The 16291-nt window shown below is 47.4% G+C and overlaps 1 protein-coding gene across 1 annotated transcript; it reads right to left on the bottom strand.

The window, feature by feature from the left end:
• Positions 1–1249: 1249 nt before the first annotated feature.
• On the bottom strand, positions 1250–8522 carry FMOD (fibromodulin). Its single transcript, XM_007941161.2, has 2 exons — positions 7544–8522; positions 1250–1401 (listed from the first exon to the last, which is right to left on the bottom strand). Exons 1-2 carry the CDS (start codon positions 8520–8522, stop codon positions 1250–1252), a joined length of 1131 nt encoding a protein of 376 aa, XP_007939352.1.
• Between the last annotated feature and the right edge of the window lie 7769 nt (positions 8523–16291).

Below are 16291 nucleotides of genomic sequence, written 5' to 3' on the forward strand. Positions count from 1 at the left end.
CAGTACTGAGGGTGCAGCTCAGAGATGGGAGAGCAGAGGGCTCATGCCCAGCCCAGGCAAGACTGAGTGCCGGGTCTGGGCTTCGCAAGCCCCAGTGAGCATGCCCAGTCAGAGCTAGTACTTTCTCTCTGGTCTTAGGACAAATTACTTAACATTGATTAACCATACCCTCCTGCTTTGAGCCAGCAGGCAGGTCCAGGGCTGGTTGAGCCCTGTCTCTCCCATTGGAAGATAGGAGCTCTCTGCTTGGATAAAAGGAGAGGACAAACTACTTGTTCATGTTTGAAAAACCTCATAGCCTCCACCTTTGAGGGTGCTTTTGGAAATGCAGAGTGAATGCTGGCAAATATGAAACTCCTGGGCTGCTTCCTCAGGTCAGCCAATTGGAGGTGTGCTTGCCTGAACTATGGATACTGATGACAAGCGAAGCTGGCCTCTCCTCTTTCGAAGTCTGATCCATGTTCAAAGAGCTGCCCAGATGGGAGAATATAGCCTCATGAATTTATCAAAGCCTAAGGTTGGCTTAGATCACACATCAGGCCATGAATATTATCATCATGCAGGTGACATCCAATCTAGTGGCTTTCAAAGAGTGAGGTTAGGGAGGTATAGAGGTGACTGTTGGTACCTTTCAACCTCATACAAAAATGGGGTTTCTCTGCATAGGTCTCTGGCTGAGTGCCCACATGCCTTGGGATCTCCTGCCTCTGCCCAAGTCACAGAAGAGGCGACTTTTGGAAGTTTGAGTGGGTGAGGTGCACTTAGGAGGAGGCAGCTGGGCAAGAGGTATATTCTGAGGAGCAATGAGAGGGAGCCCAGAAGAACTGCACCACCAGCCCAGCATGTGGGGAGAGCCGTGAAGCTGATCACAGAAACGGTCAGCGATTGTTAGCAAAGAACAGTTAGGTACTACAGCCCCAGTAACATTTAAAGTTCCACGACGCCAGATTATTGGGAAGAATTTATGGCTAGTGGGATTTCTGGGGTTGGGCCCTCCAGACATTACTCCTTCCACCACACGTCTGCCCCCAGAAAAGAGAGAGCTTCTGCCCGGTTCCCTCAGCAGAAGGCTGCCTATTCCTTGATCCCACCTAGCCCTGACTAAGGTAAGAAGAATAAAGAGGGGGAGCCTGTGGAGTTTTGTCACATGGTCTATTCCAGACCTTCCAGCAAAAGCCAAACCGAACCATCAAGCCAAATGCAACGGGGCCGTGTGGGCTCTCTGGCCCGCGCTCAGTGCGAGGGCTACTCAGATCTCAATGAGACTGGCGACGCGCAGGCAGAGGGGCGCATCCGCCGGCACCGCGCTGCGCTGTATCTCGTTTCCGTCCAGGCGCAGCACTTGCAGCTTGGAGAAGTTCATGACGTCCACCACGGTGCAGAAGCTGCTGATGGAGAACTCTGTGGAGACAGAAGGGGCGGGGTGGGTGGGGAGAAGCGCAGATCAGGGATCTGGATTAGTAGCGAGGCCCAACAGCCTCTGAGAAGCTGCTTACAGAAATACTCCTTAAGCAAGGGTGGAACTCGCGGGGGGCAGGCATTTTCCGGGATTGGAGTCATACCTATATGCACCCCTAGGGGGCAGAACTAGGGTTAGTGAGGGAGCTCTGCCTGCTTAGTCAGCTCCGCCTTTTAACCTCGGCCCCAATCCGTACATTACTCTGTCGTTGTTGTTGTTATGTGCGGTGGAGTCAGACCGACTCATGACTCACAGTGACCCCTCCTTGGGTTTCCGAGGCAGTATCACTACGGAAGTAGATTGCCCCACCTTAAATGCCCTTGAGTGTCTTTCCAGCCGGGACCTGCTCCCCCCCAACCCCATCTACAGCCAGCAGGGTGCAGCAGAGGGTAGCCAAAGATCAACCATAGCAGTTGTGCGTACTTTTATTGATTTCTAAGAAGAGACTGGGTTTGAGCTCTGGTAGCATAGTGCCTAAGGCACTTGACTGCTAACCAGAAGGCTGGCGGTTCAAACCCACCAGCCACTCCTCGGAAGGAAGGTTGGGCAATCCTACTTCCGTAGTGATGCTGCCTCGGAAACCCAAGGAGGGGTCGCTATGAGTCGGGGCCGACTCCACGGCAAATAATAACAACAACAACAACAAGAAGAGACTGGGGAAATGGAGGGGCTTGAATCTTGAACATCTCCTGCCACTTTGTAGATAGAGAAAGTGGCAGGAAATTAAAAGAGAGGAAGCCCAGGCTGAGAGACAAGTGTCTTTGAGTGCCAGAGCTTTGAGGAGGTTGCATGTCTCCATTCCACTGAGTGCTACCAAAGGAGTGAGCAAGGCTTTGAGGTTAAAGAGACTGGCAATTCAGAGCGTACTTGGGCTCCGGACCTCAAAAATCACATAAGTAATCTCCCTGCCTCCTGCATTTAATGGAATTGCGTTCTGCCTCCTTTCTTAGATCTTCAAAGGAGTGCCCGTTTTTGAAGATTTTTTTTCCCTTAATCCGTGCAATCTTAACAGATAAAATAGTTCTTTCTGGTATTGGAAGAAACCTTTCTACTGCAGTTCACCCTGTTCTCCCTCTGGTTGTCCTCATTTGAACAAACTAGTTCTCCTCTTGGTCCAATCAACCACCTCTGTCTCAAGTCTACTGGGTAGGTAACTTCTTAAGGAAAAAATCAAGAACTTAGGCGAGTTGTGTCTGGAATCTTAAAAGTTTTCAAGCAGCCGTCTAGATGCAACGATGGGTCTCTCCTTGTCCAGAGCAAAGAAGAATGAAGAAAACCAAAGACCCACAGAAACAATTAGTCCAAGGGACTGGTACACCATGCAATCCTCAGCCTATACGACTATGAGACCAGAAGAACTAGATGGTGCCCGGCTACCACTGTCAACCACTTGGAGGGGGATCTCTGTAGGAGATCTTCCACAGAATGGGAAAACAATGTGGAACAAAACAAAATCATTTGGAGAAAAAAAAAAGGACCAGGTTTGCTGGTCTGATAAAGTCTGGTAGAACCACTGAGACTGTGGCCCCTGAATGCCCTTCAGGTCTGGAATTGAACCCACTCCTGTGGCTTCCAGCCAAATAAAAGACAGGCATATGAGCTGAACATTTACATTAGGTAGATATACTCCTTGAAGAGATCAATCATGGGAGAATAGAAGGGCTGTGTATATACAGGGAGACAGCTGGGGGGAGGTTAGGAGTGCATAGGAGGGAAGGACACAGGGAAGAGGTTGCTATGGGGAGGAAGTGGGAGGAGAACTGTTGCACTGTGGGAGATTACAGTCAATGTCATGACACAAAGTGTACATGAACTGCTGTATGGAAGATGAATTTGCTCTGTAAGCTTTCACCCAAATCACAATAAAAGTTAAAAACAACAACGACAACAAAAAAAGCCAAGAACTTAGCTAAAATACTAGCAGGAACATCAGAAGTAACCATTGAAAAGCTGCTGAAACTGCTAAGAGGTGCCTTCAATGTGGTAAGTGAGAGTTTTGGGAAAATTCTTGTCTTTTTCTACAGAGTGGGTTTGGAAGAAGTTACAGAGTCTTGAGGGTGGAATCATGCCTGTCTACGTCCCTAGCAGCTGTGACTCTTGGGCAGGGTGGGGGCTGCAGCTTGTTTTTGCTTCCACCAGAGGCATTCCTCAGCTTGCAGCAGTGGTTAGCAGTTGTGTTTCAGTGTGGAGCTGGGCAGTAGGAGGCTGTTCTGATTCTCTTCCTGGGGTGACTGTGGAGGACCCATGTGGGGGAGGTAGTTGTTGTTAGGTGCTGTTATATTGATTGCAACTCATGGTAACCCCACGGGACAGAGTGGAACTGCCCTATCAGCCTCCTAAGCTGTAATCTTTACAGAAGCAGATTGCCAGGTGTTTGTCCCATGGAGCCCCTGGCTGGGTGCAAACCACCAACCTTTCGGTTGTCAGGTGAGTGCTTAACCATTGTGCCAGCAGCACTCCTTGAGAGAGGTTATGGGTGTGAAAATATAGGTTCCAAAGAAAACAGAGTGGAGAGCTTGAATAGGTGGATAAGAAAATGTTTTAAAATTACCATTAATTATTCAGAAAAGAAAAACATTTACTACAGGGGAGTTCAGTTGTTTTCTGTCTCTATTAAGAGCTCACCAAGATGAGATGAAGGTGAAGTTGCAACACAGTACCTTGTAGTCAACTAGAAGACAGAATATTCAGGCCCAAAGAATAATTAGATACTGGAAAGAGGTGGGGGAGACTGGGAAATACCATTCTTTGGAAAGTATTCAAAGTGGTTTAAAAGTTCTGGAATGCTTATGTTTCCTTTCTGGTCACAGGGCAGAGATAAAATGGCTTCTGTGCGGGGAGTTTGAGGGCAGAGCTGAGGTCAGGGACTAGGCCTATGGCATCTTGGAAAAGGAATGAAGTGGCCCTGCTTAAATATTGCTTCCAACCCTGTTTGAGCCTGAGCTCGAAGTTCAGTGAGAGATTCTCTAACCCAGCCTGGAGACTCTCTTCTCACTCCTGGATCCCCACTGTGTGTATATACATCACAGGGTGCCCTTGTGGGCAGCTAGATACCCAGTGTTCATAGATTCTATCCATACGCTGCTGCCATTAGCTCCGTGAGCCTTGCCCGGGCTCATGCATAGGACCAGGCTTCTGTTTGGAAGCACTGGAGAATATTTTCCAGCCTAGATTAAATACTGACATAAGTCTTTCCAAATTCCTCCTGGTGTACCCGCCCTGCTCCCCTGGATCCCAGAGCCTCAGAATAACATTCTGAGCTGTGTTGTTCCCTTGCTGTTGCCAGGCTGGAAAAACTGAGGGACAGATAGATGAAGGAAGGGGGAAGGAGCAGACCATGCCTTATCCCCCTACATGCCCCTTAGTTCCTGTTCTTTTAGTTCCTCCTTCAGAAAGTTGCTTCAATCCCACCTTCATCTTCCCTCTACTCCCCCAAGTCTCCAACTTGCTGTGCAGGGAAACATCCTCACATTTGCCCCAGCAGTGAGGGCTGAGCTTGGGGAGCTGTAATTCTGGCCAGTGGTCTAAATCAGAGAGGGATTCCTCACCATTCCCAGCCAGAGATGCCCGGTTCTTCCAGTTGCCATCAAGTTAATTCTGACTCATGGTGACCCCATGAGTGTCAGAGGAGGACTGTGCTCTGTGGGGTTTTCAGTGGCTGGTGTTTTGGAAGTAGATCACCAGACTTTTCTTCTGAGGCATCTCTGGGTGGATTCTAGCCTTTGGGTTGGCAGCTGAGCTTGCTAACCATTTGCACCACCCCCTCAAGGACTCCCTCCCAGTTCTAGGTCCTTTGATAGGAAGGGCTTACACTACACAGTCTGGATGACTTTGAGACTTGCCTTCTCTCTGTCTCTGTGTTTGCGATGCAAAAAGGAGCTCTGGTGGCGCAGTGCCTAAAGCATTTGATTGTTCACTAGAAGGTTGGCAGTTCAAATCCACGAGCTGCTCCACAGAAGGAATATGGGTCAATCTACTTCTGTAAAGATTTACTGCCTTGGAAACCCAATGGGGGTCACTATGAGTAGGAAACAACTCTATGGCAGTGAGTTTGGTTTGCAATGCAAAAAGCTGTGTCTGTTGACATCAAAGTTGGCAATGAGAAAAAAAATGATACTTATTAATAGTAATAAGTATCATGTAATTACATGCCAAGCCAAGCACTTTACATGTATTAATTCAGTAGTTTAAGACAAATAAGGAGTTGGTGTTATTTTGCCTAAAGAGAAGAATCAGACAAGGACTGAATGACAACTAAAGGGATCTGGCTTAAATTGCAGAAGAAGCGATGTGGGGTAGATGCTTTTTGGGGTTTGGCTTATGGAAGAACTGTCTTGCATGATGTTAGGACACTTTACTTAAGTAACTTAATTTTCAGAAGAGCTTTTGGGGAGAGATGGACCACCTCATATTTGAACAGCAGGTATGGTTTGAATGGAGGCAGAGAGGGGAGAAGATTCTAAGATGAAGCCTTTCCCACCCCCACATTTCTCTGCACAGTGAGGCAATAACTAATGTTTCCTCCCCTGTGACAGCAGCTCTTTACCGTCACATTTCAGGGTCAAACTTTGATGAAGCATGGCATACGCTATATTTATATATTTCTGATGTGACAGTCCTCCTGAAATCAGAGTGGGTGGCAGGTGAGGAGTGGTGACTTCTAGGTGGGATGATAGGCAGCTGTGAGTAAATGTTTAACCCTCTGCAGAACGTATCATCTTAGAGATGCCTTGAAGAAGAAAGAAAGAAAGAGAGGAAGGAAGGAAGGAAAGAAGGAAAGAAAGAAACTTAGGACGGAGATGACTCCAAAGAAAGAGAGGCTTTAAATAAAAACAGCTCGGACTGTACATCGTGTCTTGCACTTCTAGCTTGAGGACCAGACTGCCCATCCCTGTTGTCCTCTGGGGTTGGGGCTTCCATCACTCAGGGAGGGCTGTCCAGCTCGTTAACATCTGCCAAGTGACTGATCTGCACTCTGAACACACACAGAGGAAGAGGATTGAGAGGGAGAGGCCTATGACACCGTCCCTTGTGGGCTTTGATGCTGCTGTTCACTCTCAGCAGGGCCTGCTTCAAAGCCCTTTGCTGGCGGTCATTAATGAGTCCCCCTTTCCCCAGAGAGAGGAGGACTTTGCTGCCACAAGAAGGGAGGTTAAATGCTGGCTCAGTACATTCCAGCTGGGATAAAGACATCAGAGACCCTGGGGTAATGTCAGTACATTTGGAAAACAAAACTCTGAGAGGGGAAGGGAGCTAAAGAGCAACCTAGCTAATTCCATCGGAAATGAATATTTTAGTTCTTGGAGGCAGAGAGGCAGCCCTTGTGGTTCCTTTAGGCATTTACAGGGAAGTGCTTGGAAGATAAAAAGCCCTGCACACCCTTTCCCCCAAGGCTCTGTGGTGCTATCCTAGGAAGGATCTCTGCCCTGCCACCAAGGGCTCCTTGTACTCCAGGGAGAACTGACCAGAACAAGTACCACATTGAGCTCTGAGAGGCTGCACATTTTCCCCCACCAGCTGTTATGTTTGAAAAATAAACACCCCAACACAAGGCCAGGCTATAGAGGCAGGAGGGGACGGTGTGGAAACAGATCATCCTCTTCTGGGTCAGTAAGGAAGTACAGACTCTGCAGTTCTTAGCACCCTACCTTCCTCCCTAGAAGTCAAGCTGAAATCCCTCACTCTCCGTTCACCAAGCCTCTTCAAACTCATCTTTCACTGCTCCTACACACATGACTCTCTCTTCTCAGACATGTGAGTTCCTGGCTGTCCCTTCCTGGTGACCTGTTAAATAACTAGTTCCTTTGTTTGTGGCTATCCTCCTTCTCAGAATGGCTCTGTCCTGTTTGCTTCTCATCCATGCCCACTTATCTCTCAGGACCTAGACTGAAACTTACCTCTCTTGGGAAGTCTTCTCCCAGACCAACTCACTTCCCACTGAGTTTTCTTAACACCTCTGTTTAAGTGTGTGCTGTTTTGTGCCTCCAGTGCAGGCATGTGTCTTGGTTTTCTCTTTCTTTGGTATTCCCAATAGGGTCTTTCCCATGCAGCATATAGCTGCTCCCTCCCCTCTTAAGGTCTCACCATTGATCCTATTGCCTTGGAGGTAGAGGTTCTCCAGGTTGGTGTTGACTGGGGGAATCTTCTGCAACTGATTGTAGGAGAGGTCGAGCTCAAGGAGGCTGCTGGAGTTGAAGGTGTTGGAGGCCAGCCCACTGTTGGTCAGGCTGTTGTGGGACAGCCGCACATACAGCAGCTTGGGTGAGCCCCGGAAATAGCTGTCAGGGACACTGTAGACGTTGTTGTGCTCCAGATACAGCTGCTCAAGTGCCAAAGGCAGCCCATCAGGCACCCTTCGAAGGTGGTTGTAACTCAGGTCCAGCAAGATCAATGATCGGAGGCCCTTCATTGCACTCCCCACTTCCTGGATTTCGTTGTGTTGGAGGTACAAGGCTGTGAGGTTCTCCAGCCCCTCCAGAGCATTGCTGGGGACCCGGGAGATCTGGTTGTGGTCAAGATGGAGCTCCCTCAGGGATCGAGGCAGTGGACCTGGCATCCGGGTCAAGTTGTTGTGGTCCATATACAGCCTCTCCAGGTGCTTCAGCTTGGAGAAGACCCTCTTCCCCACCTTATCGCTAGTGATCTGGTTGCCATGGAGGGCAATCCAGAGCAGCCCAGTGGCATTGTCGAAGACACCTTCCTGGATGGAGGAGATCTGGTTGTTCTGGAAGTAGACATACTTCATTCGAGAGGGGACGAAGGGCAGGTACTTAAGGTTGCGGTTATCACAGTACATGGCTGTGGGAAAGTTGGGCGGGCAGTCACACTCGTGAGGGCAATCGCGGGGCTCTGGTGGGGATGGAGAGCCATAGGCGTAGGCTGGACCTTCCTCTACCCCATAGGGATAAGGCTCATAGGGCTCATAAGGGTAAGGGTCATAGGGATCGTAGTAGGTGGACTGCTGGCTGCGGAGGTAGTGGAACCACCAGTGGGGATCTTCATCATACTGGGCCTGGGAGAAGGAGCAGAGCCCTGCCAGCAGCAGGAGGGAGGCCCACTGCATTTTGTCTGTTTGCAGAAAGGGAGAGAGAACAGAGCAAGCAGGTATGAGTGAGGCTTTAGGGAGGCCATTTGGTAGAGTAGTCAGGCCTGAGGTTGTATGCTGGGCAGCTCTGACTTCATTCTCAGGCACCTGAGAGCAGGAACCTTATAACCCCCTTGTTTGGAGCTTCCTCCCAGTATCTGTTCTGCACATGTGGTCCAGCTGGACCTCAGCTGTCTGAAGTAAATTAGGGGACCAGTGCATTTGCCACTAGTTGAAGAGTCACAGAAACAGTCTTAGACAAGAAAGAACTTGAATGGTGATGGGAGGGGCTTTATTATTTTGGAAGGGCAGATCTTTAGGAGCCTCTAGGAATCTGGAGGTCCTACTAGGGCCATTGGAAAGCCCACAGCAACAATCCCTGGGGTGGTGGAAGTAGGGAGTGCTCTTCAGGCCTGAACTCCCACCCAGCTAGACACCCCCAGGGAAGGAATATTTTCAGGAATCCAAGAGAAAAGCCCTCGGGGCAACTTCCAGGAGTGGCTTGAGACTTCAAAGGTGATCTGAACTATTTCTGGAAGATCTTTTCCTCTCTTAAGCAACCTAGGGGTTTTTAGTTTTTAGTTTTTGAGGAGGTATGTGGTCACTCTGTAGCCACCATAGGGTTTGGGGTACTCTCCAAAGTGCTATTATCTATAACAGTTTTCTGGGTGAGAAAACTCTCTGGTGAACAGTTTGTGGCTACTTGTGCAACTTAATTAGTATAGGGTCTTCCTATAATGGTTACGTGTCCCCTGCAGACAGAGGACACTAACACCCAGGCAGGGTGCTTGTCTTCTAGAGTGTGTGGTGAGTGCATGGAGTATGAATTAGTCCACCTCTCTGTCTTCCATGGTGTCTGGGAGAGTGCTAACCCTCCTCATGCTTGACCACAGACATGACACAAAAGCTGCATGCGGCCAAGCGAAATGAATGGGGAACACCAAAACATGGAACTGGAATTGGAGACTCTTGTGTGTGCCGAAGGAATATGGCTTAGAATGGGATTCTGGAATCCTCCCTCGTACTGAAAGCTATCTGCTTCAGTTCTCAGGGATGACAAAGTAAAGCCAGCTCTCCCCTACTACTCATAACCCCCACTATTCTAGCCCTGAGTGCCCCGCTAGAGGGGTTATGGTAACTACATGCTATTATTATTTTGGCGTGTGTGTGTGTTATTGGAGTGAAGGGAACTGAACAAAGAGGAGTGTTGAGAATTGGCTATGTCCAAGGAGCTATGATTGAGGTGGGTTCAGTTCAGGTTAGATGGCTTCTGGTTTGACTTCCTCGGCTCTGACAGGAGGGAGAGCTCTCTCTCTGGAGTGGAGAAATTAAAGAAGAGTGATAGGTCCTGGATCTCCAGGCTCCATATATAGGCGGTCTACATTGCTAGGCAACCTACATTGGGAGCTCTGGTGGTGTAGTGCCTAAGGCATTTGACTGCTAACCAGAAGGCTGGTGTGGTTCAAACCCACCAGCCACTCCTCGAAAGGAAGGTTGGGTAATCGTAATCTACTTCTGCAGTAATACCGCCTCAGAAACCCAAGGAGGGGTCACTATGAGTCAAATCTGACTCGACAGCAGTGAGTCTGGTTTTTGGTTTTTTGGGCAGCCTGTGGCCTTTGAGCTTGCTATGCTAGTGAGATGAGAAAGGGAAGACTTGGATTGAAATGTGAGGTTTGGAGTCATTTATGAGAGAAACTGAAGGTACAAAAGAAGAGGGACCAGGGGTGGCATATCAGGCCTGAGTACCCTACTCCGGCTCCCTACAGCCAATGCACTGCTTAGCTCTTGTGGGGAATGGGCACCTCCCAGAGTTGGAGTGTCACCCTTGGACAGAGAAACCTAAAGACTTTATTGGTGCTAGAAGTCACATATATCCCTCATATTGTGGTTGGCCTTGCTGGGGTTGTCAGCTCTGGGTAGAAGAAAGAAAGGAGTATAAATCCAACATCAGATTCAGTGAACTGATGGGAAGGGCCTCGACTATGACTCAACTTAGTCACCTTCTGGCCACCATCCCTCCCAGACCTCTGTCTTCTGAAGGCAGTTCCATTAGACACACTTCATTCCATCAGCCCCTGGGCTGTAGAGGAGCAGGCACTCTGGCTCATCCCTCAGGCAGCCTTAGGCCTCAGACAAAGAGCCCACAGTACTTCTGAGAAGCAGACCCAACTGCCCACTGCCTGGGCATGCTGGCTGGTCCGTGGCTCTGGCCAGGAGAGAAGACAGATGGAGCGGCCCACTGCCAACAGCGCATTTTTCCATGCATAGCCTGGGCTGCTGCAGGACCAAGGTGGCTGTCTGGCGGGCTGGCACAGTGAGCCTCTGTCTCCATTTCTCCTTCTTCCAGACTGGGCACCTTGGCAGACAACGGCTATCTTCCTCCTCAAGACATAGTTTTTCAAGGACCAGTATACCCTGCCCACTTTGGCTTTTCCTTAGGAGACATGCCTGCTGAAAGGGGTGTTGGGGAGCTTATGCCTTGCCTTACCCCACCCTCATCCCTTAGCAATTCTACACCAGGACTATATTAAAAGTTTTTCCCCTAATGCTGAGACCTTCCTGTGCTCAGAGTTTTGTAAGGTGGAAAATTTCTAGAATTGACATTCTATGAGTTAGGGGAGCTTACTCAGGACCTACCACTCTTCTTCCATTTCTCCACTCTAGAGAGAGAGCTCCCTGTCCTGTCAGAGCTGAGTAGGTCAAGCCAGAAGCCATCCTCTAACCTGGATTGAACCCATCTCAATCCACAGCTCCCTGGACATGGCCAATTCTCAAAATTCTTCCTTGTTCACTTCTCTTCACTCCAGCCACACACACACACACACACACACACACACATACACACCCCAAAATTTCAACAGCATGTGGGTACCACAACCCCTCTACAGGGACACTTGGGGCTAGAATGGGGGTGGTGGTTATGAGTAGTAGGGGAGAGCTGGCTTCCCTATCTGGTCCTTCACTTTTGCATGCCTGAGAATTGGAGGTTTCCTGCAACAACCATAAAATAACTGTAGAGGAAAGGGAAAATCTGGAAACCCCCCCCCTTTTTCCTCCCCATTTGCCCCTCTCCAGCATCCCTGGGATCACTGTGCACATGGAGAGAATGAAAAATGACTTCTCCCTGCCATGCCCCCTCCCCATTCTCTAGCCCTTCCTTTACTTCCTTGATGGAACTACAAGGGATACAAATTGAAGTAAAATGACTAAACTTACCTCGAGTTGAACCTTTCAGAGAGTGACCACGTTCCTCTGTCTGGCTTCCTTGGGTTGGAGAGCTTGTGAGAGAGAGAGAGAAAGAGAAAGAGAGAGTGAGTGAGAGTGTGTACTGAGAGTGTGCGTCTCTATGCCAGGCCAGGGTCCCGCCCCTAAATTCCTAATCAAATATTGTGAAGAGAGGGGCTGAGGAGCCTGGATCCTGGCTTTTTCGGCTCTGCTGCAGGGGCGGAGCTCACACTCACCGTGCAAAATCCTTCTATCCCCCTGACGCTATAAAAGCCACCTTCTTTGCACACACTTATCTTTCCTGAAACATTGGCAGCTTTGGGGCTCTTTCTGCTGCATGAGTTAGTGGCATCCCAGAAGTTATTTGTACAGTCTCTTAGGAGATGCCTGGATTCCTCATTAAACCCACAAGAGAAGATGCAGGGATGGGGAGAGCCAGGGTTTGGGAAAAGGCATCTTAACTCCTTCAGTAACCCAAGTGTCCCTAGGCAAGCTAGCACTCACTTTTCTTAGCTTGAGTGTCCCTCCTGAGCTTTGTGGTTAGACTGGTAGGTAAGACAGCATGACATAGGACAGCTGGATCTGGCTCCAGTTCTATCTCTGACCAGTGTAGACTTCCCTGGACTACAGGATTGTTTTCTATTCCAATCAGTGGAAGAGAAGGAAATTTAAAATTTGTTGAGCACCTACTATGCCCTAGCCTCATGCCTTCTCATTTAATCCTCAGAGCAGTCTTTTTTTTTTTTTTTAAGAGTTTGTTTTACATTCAACATTACATGTATACTTAGTTTCACTCCCCATTTAGCATGCCCAACCCTTACCCAGTTTCCTCTCCTCCCTGCCCAGTAAACACCACCCCCCCCCCGTGCCCCTCAAAGTTATGCACTCCTGTTTGTCCTGAATTTCCTCCATGTGAATGTTTGGTGCCCCATGGTCTATTGCTCCAAGGGAAGTATTTCCATAGAGTATATAGGTGTGTCACCCTGGGTTGAGTGGTCTGCATGTACATCTTGTTAACTATTGGGCTGAGAGCTAGCCCCTGGTAGTGAGTTTTATTCCAGGCCCAGAATGTATCCCAGGGCCATAGTATTGGGGGTCTCATCAGACTCTATCCAACCAGTAATTCTGGTCATTACTGAAATTCTCACAGGACTGACTCTTAACGGTTAGCAATTCTTACCTTGTTTGGTTGTAGCCAGGACTAAAGGAAGTAGGGTGTGAAGCACCTGGCCAAGCACATAGCTGATGCTCAGTATGTGGTACAGATTATTACTGTCATGCCCATTTTACAGCTGTATAGTCCCTGACCGAGGGGAAGATGAGGTCAGAGAAGTAGGCCAAAGATAGATAGTGAAGGGGCTTTCAGGCCATGGAAAGGATTTGGTTTTCTCTCTATTCTAAATATTTTAAAAGCAATATATTTCAAGCATGGGGAGCTATGAAATCACATTTACATTTTTAAAAGCACATGGGAGGGACTGCTTTGTGGAGAAAGGGTAGTGAAAGTGGAAGCAGGGAAAGACTCTTTCCCAACCTCTTTGAGAGATAGCAGCTTCGGCTAGTACAGTGGTTGATAGAACTGACAAGTCTTGCAGATGGATCAGGTATGAGGAGTTAGGGGAAATCAAAGATAACGTCTAGATTTTTTGTTTGAGCAATGGGATGGGTAGTAGCATCACTTTCTGAGATGGGAAAAATGAGGAAAGATAGAGTTGGGTGGAAAACCAATGTTATGTTTTGGATGCTAAGTTAGAGATGTCTGTTTGGCATTCCAGTGGAGATGCAAGTAGGCAGTTGGGTATATGAATCTGAATTTGGAGTCAGGAGCTGGAAGAAAAAGTTTGTGAACCATTAAAATTTGGGTCACATAGACCCTCATAGTTAGATGAACTCATATGTTCTAAATGCTCTCTCCTTAACGAATTGACTCATGCCAACATTGAAGAAACAAAAAGCCTTTATTTTTAAAAATACCAACTCTAAATCACCTAAAGAGGAGCTCTGGTAGCATAGTGCCTAAGGCACTTGACTGCTAACCAGAAGGCTGGTGATTCAAACCCACCAGCCACTCCTTGGAAGGAAGACTGGGCAATCTACTTCTGTAGTGATACTGCCTTGGAAACCCAAGGAGGGGTCACTATGAGTTGGAATCAACTTGACAGCAGTGAGATTGGTTTTTAAATCACCTGACTTTTTTTTTTTTTTTTTTTAATTTAAATCTCAGGTGATTTAGAGTTGAAGAATTTAGAGGTATCAAGGGAGATGGCACTTTTGGTTGCTTCAATAGGTTGCAGCTAAAGCCTTAGTATAGTTTGTAGGAAAGAGAGGGGGGATGTCTTTATCAGAGACCCACTCACTTCTTTGGATTTAAGAAGACTTGAAAAAAGGTGAAACATAATGAATGGGCCTTTGCTAACCACTTCCTATAAACTGGGTAGTTTACTTATGTTATCTCATTTCATTAAATGATCCCAGTAGGTATTTTGCATTTGGAAATAGGGGCTCAGAAGTGTAAAATGACTAGCTGGTTGGTGGGAAACCACAGATTTGAAGATTGGCCTACACATCTCCTAAGCCCATAGACTTCCCCACAACTGTAGGCTAGAGAACTGGTGGACTGGAAGCAATGGGGGAGTGATGATCACCCTGCTCTCAGGGCTAGACTCTACTATGATGGATCCCAACTAATTTTGGTAGCCCAATCTGCTTGAATCTAGGGACAAACCCATGATAGTTTGTTGACTGTTTTTAAAGCAGTCTTGTTTCAAGATAGGCCTACAAGGATAATAAGAGAGAGGAGCCAGTTGGGACCAGGTCAGGAGGTAGAGTCCCAAGAACCATCTGTGGTTTAGAAGTAAGGAGTTCCTCTCTTAATGGGTTTTGACCTCTATTTTCCACACAACCTTGCTTGCTGAAAGTGAAGGGGACTTGAAACACTTACTGATGAAGATTAGAGACTACAGTCTGCAGTATAGATTATACCTGAACATAAAGAAGACAAAAATCCTCAAACTGGACCAAAAAGCAGCATCACAATAAATGGAGAAAAGATTGAAGTTGTCAAAGATTTTATATTACTTGGATTCATAGCGCCAATGGAATCAGCAGTCAAGAAATCAGACATTGTGTTGCACTAGGCAAATCTGCTGCAAAGACCTCTTTAGAGTGCTGAAGAGCAAGGATGTCTCTTTGAAGACTAAGGTACACCTAACCCAAGCCATGATATTTTCAATTGCCTCATATGCATGTGAGAGCTGGATAGTGAGTAAAGAAGACTAAGAAGAACTGATGCCTTTGAGTTGTGGTGTTGGTGAAGAATACTGAAAGAACCATGGATTGCCAGAAGAAGGAACAAATCTGTCCTGGAAGAAACACAGCCAGAACTCTCCTTGGAAGCAAGAATGGCCAGACTTCATCTCACCTACTTTGGTCATGTTGTCAAAAGGGACCATTCCCTGGAAAAGGATATCATGCTTGGTAAAGTGGAGGGTCAGTGAAAAAGAGGAAGACCTCAATGAATTTGACACAGTGGCTGCAACAATGGTTTCAGGTATTGTGAGGATTGTGAGAATGGTGCACGACTGGGCAGTGTTTCATTCTGTTGTACACAGTCACTGTGAGTCAGAGCTGCCTTGATGGCACCTAACAACACCAACAACAACAACATCTATCAGTTTGTGGTACGATGATGGCTTGTGTACTGCTGTGGTGCTAGAAGCTATGCCACTGATATTTCAAATACCAGCAAGGTCACCCCTGGTGAACAGGCTTCAGTAGAGCTTCCAGACTAATACAAGCTAAGAAGAAAAGCCTAGTGATCTATGTCCAAAAATTAGTCATTGAAAGCCCTATGAATCAAAACAGAGTATTGTCCAATAGAGTGTTGGAAGATGAACTCCATGCTTTGGAAAGCACTCAAAAAACAGTGGCCACAATAATGGGATCAAGCACACCAATGGTCATAAAGATGGTGCAGGAAAAGGAAACATTTTCTTCTGTTGTACATGGTGCTGCATCACCACTCATCTGGCAGTTTTTCATATGGCGATATCTTGCGTGTTGCTGTGATGCTGGAAGCTGTCCACTAGTATTTAGAATACCAGCAGGGCAACCCAAGGTGGACAGGTTTCAGCAGAGCTTCTAGACCAAGACTGACTGTGAAGAAGGATATGGTGGTCCACTTATGAAAAAACTGGCCACTTACACCTTATGAATAACAATGAAACATTGTCCAATATAGTGCCAGAGGAAGAGCCCTTCAGGCTGGAATGTACTCAAAATATGACCAGGGAAGAGCTGCCTCCTCAAAGTAGAGTCAACCTTAATGATGTGGATGGAGTAAAGTTTTCAGGACCTTCATTTGCTGATGTGGCACACTCAAAATGAGAAGAAACAACTGTAAACATTCAATAATAATCAGAAAGTAAAATGTACGAAGTCAGAATCTAGAAAAATTGGAAGTTGTTAAAAATGAAATGTAACGCATAAAGATTGATATCTTAGATGTCTGTGAGCTGAAA

Source organism: Orycteropus afer, unplaced genomic scaffold (assembly GCF_000298275.1).
Source record: "Orycteropus afer afer isolate SDZICR_OR568_19922 unplaced genomic scaffold, OryAfe1.0 scaffold00075, whole genome shotgun sequence".
NCBI lineage: Eukaryota > Metazoa > Chordata > Mammalia > Tubulidentata > Orycteropodidae > Orycteropus > Orycteropus afer.

Excerpts from the sequence above, each read along its gene's own strand:
- FMOD (XM_007941161.2), bottom strand. The coding sequence starts at position 8,522 with ATGCAGTGGGCCTCCCTCCTGCTGCTGGCAGGGCTCTGCTCCTTCTCC. Across the intron at positions 1,402-7,543 it reads CCAAGGCAATAGGATCAATG|AGTTCTCCATCAGCAGCTTC; the intron begins GTGAGACCTTAA and ends CTGTCTCCACAG.